At 29.9% G+C, this 4,647-nt stretch overlaps 1 protein-coding gene across 1 annotated transcript in view; it reads right to left on the bottom strand.

Moving 5' to 3' along the window:
- The window catches only part of LOC137651058 (uncharacterized), a 50,537-nt gene extending 49,456 nt beyond the window's left edge, over nt 1–1,081 (bottom strand). The window contains exon 1 of the mRNA XM_068384196.1: nt 1,061–1,081. Within this exon, the coding sequence (XP_068240297.1) occupies nt 1,061–1,081 (21 nt within the window). The remainder of the gene's footprint in view (nt 1–1,060) is intronic.
- Between the last annotated feature and the right edge of the window lie 3,566 nt (nt 1,082–4,647).

The following is a 4,647-nucleotide window of genomic DNA, read 5'->3' as shown; positions in this document are numbered from 1 at the left end:
TCCAAGTCGATTTAGCTCTTCTGTGAGATGAGAGAGAGAGAGAGAGAGAGAGAGAGAGAGAGAGAGAGAGAGAGAGAGAGAGAGAGATGTGTACATTACGATCCGAAGCCCGAGGGCGTATTGAAGTTCAAGTTCTCATTGGCAAAAAGGAATACGTGATTTTCTTCTTCTTCGTTTTATCAATTAGGTATTAAAAGAACGATATCTGGTTAAGGCTGATGTAACATGCGTTTGAATGTGTGTGCATGTATGTATGTGTATGTGTATGTGTGTGTGCATATATATATATATATATATATATATATATATATATATATATATATATATATATATATATATATATATATATATATATATATATATATATACATATATATATATAAATATATATATATATATCTATATATATACATATATATATATATATATATATATATATATATATATATATATATATATATATATATATCAACCAAAATTCAACCTTGGGAATATAAATCTACTGGAATTCAATTATGGTAATATATATTCCCAAGGTATAATATGAATGCCATTGTGGTTATATACATTGATTAAAATCACGAGCGTTAGTAATATATATATATATATATATATATATATATATATATATATATATATATATATATATATATATACATATATATATATATATATATATATATATATATATGTATATATATATATATATATATATATATATATATATATATATATATATGTATATATATATATATATATATATACAGTATATATATATATATATATATATATACATATACATATATATATATATATATATATATATATATATATATATATATATATATATATATATATATATATACTGTATATATATATACACCAAGAACAAATACAGCCGTCTCTAGTCCACTGCAGGACAAAGGCCTCAGATATATTTCATTCAAGTCTGAGGTTTGATCAGTTTCATCACCATGCTGGTCAGCTGCGGATTGGTGATATTTGGGAGACTTTTGTCTGATCGCTCACAGCAAACCAACCTAGTATGCGTGACCCTTACTCGTACAGGTCTGGTGATCATGGCGATACACAAACCTTTTCACCTCGTTAAGGTATCCACACTCATGAATCAGTCCTTCTCTCATATTTTTCAAAGCTTGACATGTCTTTAATACCATAATTTTCTATCTCACGCTATTTCTCTCTTATTATTTTTATCGGTAAAGACATTAACTGTTACTTTGTTGTTTTCATAAACCAATTTAAAGTCTCTATTTTTTTCAACTAATTTAAAACAACATATAAGAAATACCTCCTTTTTTATAAAGTTTTAGCCAATATATTTAAAACAGTATATAGGAAACACGTATTTTATCTACCAAGTTTCAATCAATCAATTTAATGAAGCATGCATGAAATACCTACTTGATTTTTATCTAAGTTTAATCAACCCATCTAAAACTGCATATATAAAACACCTACTTTTCTATCAAGTTTTAGCTAATCCATTTAAAACTGCATATATAAAACACCTACTTTTTTCTATCAAGTTTTAACCAATCTATTTAAAACAGAATATGTGAAACATCTACTTTATTTCTACCAAATTTTAACCAATCCTTTTTAAACAGCATATATACTGTACTGTATATTATGAAAAACCTTTTTTTTTTATTTTATTAAATTTCAACCAATCCATTTAAAACAGCATATATGAAACACCTATTTCTTCTATCAAGTTTTAACCAATCCATTCAAAATAATATATAAGAAATGCCATAGAGTTGAATGCAATATTAAAACAATTTATAAGAACTGCCATGGAGTTGAATGCAATATTGAAACAATTTATAAGAAAGGCCATTGAGTTGAATGCAATATTAAAACAATTTATAAGAAATGCCATAGAGTCGAATGCAATATTAAGATAATTCATAAGAAATGCCATAGAGTTGAATGCAATATTAAAACAATTTATGAGAAATGTCATAGAGTTGAATGCAATATTAAAAAAAATTATAAGAAATTCCATAGAGTTGAATACAATATTAAAACAATTTATAAGAAATGTCATAGAGTTGAATGCAATATTAAAAAAATTTATAAGAAATGCCATCGAGTCGAATGCAATAATAATTTGCTATCGTTTGTGGCTGGTGACTGGTGGCACACACATAGACAGGAAGGCTTCTGGAGTCAAAACGGAAATTCCATCTGATATCAATAAGCGGTCCTGGACCAAAGCGAAGGGTTCTCTTGCCTTCAATATAGTTAAAACTTTTACCCCCAAAGGACGTACTGGTACGTTTCACAAAACTCATCCCTTTACCCCCATGGATGTACCGGTACGTCCTTGCAAAAAAATGCTATTTGAAATTTTTTTTGCATATTTTTGTCAATTATTTTGAGAAAATTCAGGCATTTTCCAAGAGAATGAGACCAACCTGACCTCTCTATGACAAAAATTAAGGCTGTTAGAGCAATTTTAAAAAAGTATACTGCTAAATGTGCTTGAAAAAAAAAAATAACCCTTAGGGGTTAAGGGTTGGAAATTTCCAAATACCCAGGGGGTTAAAGGATTAATAAAACAGGTTTCAAGGAGCCTTACGAGTACAGGACGAAAGGAAGGTAACGTTGGTGGAGATTTTTTATTAATTTTAAAGATTCGTTCTATGTGGAACTTCAAAAAGTTCAAACTTGCAGCGAATGTTTTGATTTTGGAAAGGCTTACTTATTATTATTATTATTACTATCCAAGCTACAACCCTAATTGGGAAAGCAAGATGCTATAAGCCCAGGGGCTCCAATAGGGAAAAATAGCCCAGTGAGGAATTGAAATAAGGAAATAAATAACTGAAGAGAACAAATTAACAATAAATCATTCTAAAAAAAAGTAATGTCAAAAGAGATATGTCATATATAAACCATCAACAACGTCAAAAACAAATATGTCATATATAAACTATAAAAAGGCTCATGTCCGCCTGGTCACCAAAAAAGCATTTGCTCCAACTTTGAACTTTTGAAGTTCTACGTAAGTCTTTTTTTATAGTTTATATATGAAAGATCTATTTTAATTTTGTTACTGTTCTTAAAGTGTTTTAACTTATTTGTTCATTGCTTTGCTTGTAGTTTATTAATTTTCTTATTTACTTTCCTCACTGGGCTTTCATCCCCTGTTGTTGCCCTTTGACTTATAGCATCCTGCTTTTCCAACTACAGTTGTAGCTCAGCTAGTAATAATATTAATATTCTCTCATCTGGACCCTTTTGAAAAAGAGCTGGGTTCTCGTTTAATTAAGTTTATAGCTTTTATTTCATTCCATGTATCTATTCCACTTCTTCCTTAAGCATTATCATTTTGCAAAGTATAAAGATTGCTCAAATGAAAATCAAAGTCGACACATTTTACCATATTTAAGAAATCTGAAATCTATTCCCCCTCAAAAAAAAAGAAAAAAAAAACATGATAATAAAAATATATTCGATTAATAAAGTTAATTCAACACTTCTAAACCAAATTGGAAATTGACTTTCAATAAAGTTAATTCAACACTTCTAAACTAAATTGGAAATTTACATTCAATAAAGTTAATTCAACACTTCTAAACTAAATTGGAAATTGACATTCAATAAAGTTAATTCAACACTTCTAAACTAAATTGGAAATTGACATTCAATAAAGTTAATTCAACACTTCTAAACTAAATTGGAAATTGACATTCAATAAAGTTAATTCAACACTTCTAAACAAAATCGGAGACTGGCATTCAAAAACCTTCACCTAACCTAAAAATGCCTAACTATAAGAAATGTATCACAGCAACAACACACAAGAATTACTTTCATTGTTATTCGCTCATTAGACGTTTAATCGCAAAACAGGCGATAACATCTATTTGATCGCAAGACAGGCGATAACCTCTGTTTAATCTCAAGACTGACGATAACCTCTATTTAATCGCAAGACCGTGATAACATCTGTTTAATCGCAAGACGGTCGATAACATCTGTTTAATCGCAAGACGGTCGATAACATCTGTTTAATCGCAAGACGGGAGATAACATCTCTTTAATCGCAAGATGAGCGATGATATCTGTTTAATCGCAAGTCTGGCGATAACATCTATTTAATTGCAAGACGGGCAATAACATCTATTTAATCCGAAGACGGGCGATAACATCTATTTAATCCGAAGACGGTCGATAACATCTGTTTAATCTCAAGACTGGTGATAACCTCTGTTTAATTGCAAGACCGGTGATAACATCTGTTTAATCGCAAGACCGGCGATGAGATCTCTTTCATCGCAAGACTGGCGATAACATCTGTTTAATCTCAAGACTGGCGATAACATCTGTTTAATCTCAAGACAGGCGATAACCTCTGTTTAATCACAAGACGGGTGGTAATATCTGTTTAATCGCAAGCCGAACGATAACATCTGTTTAATCGCAAGAGGGGCGATAACATCTGTTTAATCGCAAGACTGCCAATAACATCTATTTAATCACAAGATGGGCGATAACATCTATTTAATCCGAAGACTGGCAATAACCTCTGTTTAATCACAAGACCGGTCATAACATCTGTTTAATCTCAAGACTCGCGATAACCTCTGTTTAATCGCAAGACCAGCGATGAGA

This window comes from Palaemon carinicauda, chromosome 12 (genome assembly GCF_036898095.1).
Source record: "Palaemon carinicauda isolate YSFRI2023 chromosome 12, ASM3689809v2, whole genome shotgun sequence".
NCBI classification, from domain to species: domain Eukaryota; kingdom Metazoa; phylum Arthropoda; class Malacostraca; order Decapoda; family Palaemonidae; genus Palaemon; species Palaemon carinicauda.
Note: the sequence above shows the minus strand (reverse complement) of the source record. Positions and strands in the feature narration are given on the sequence as shown.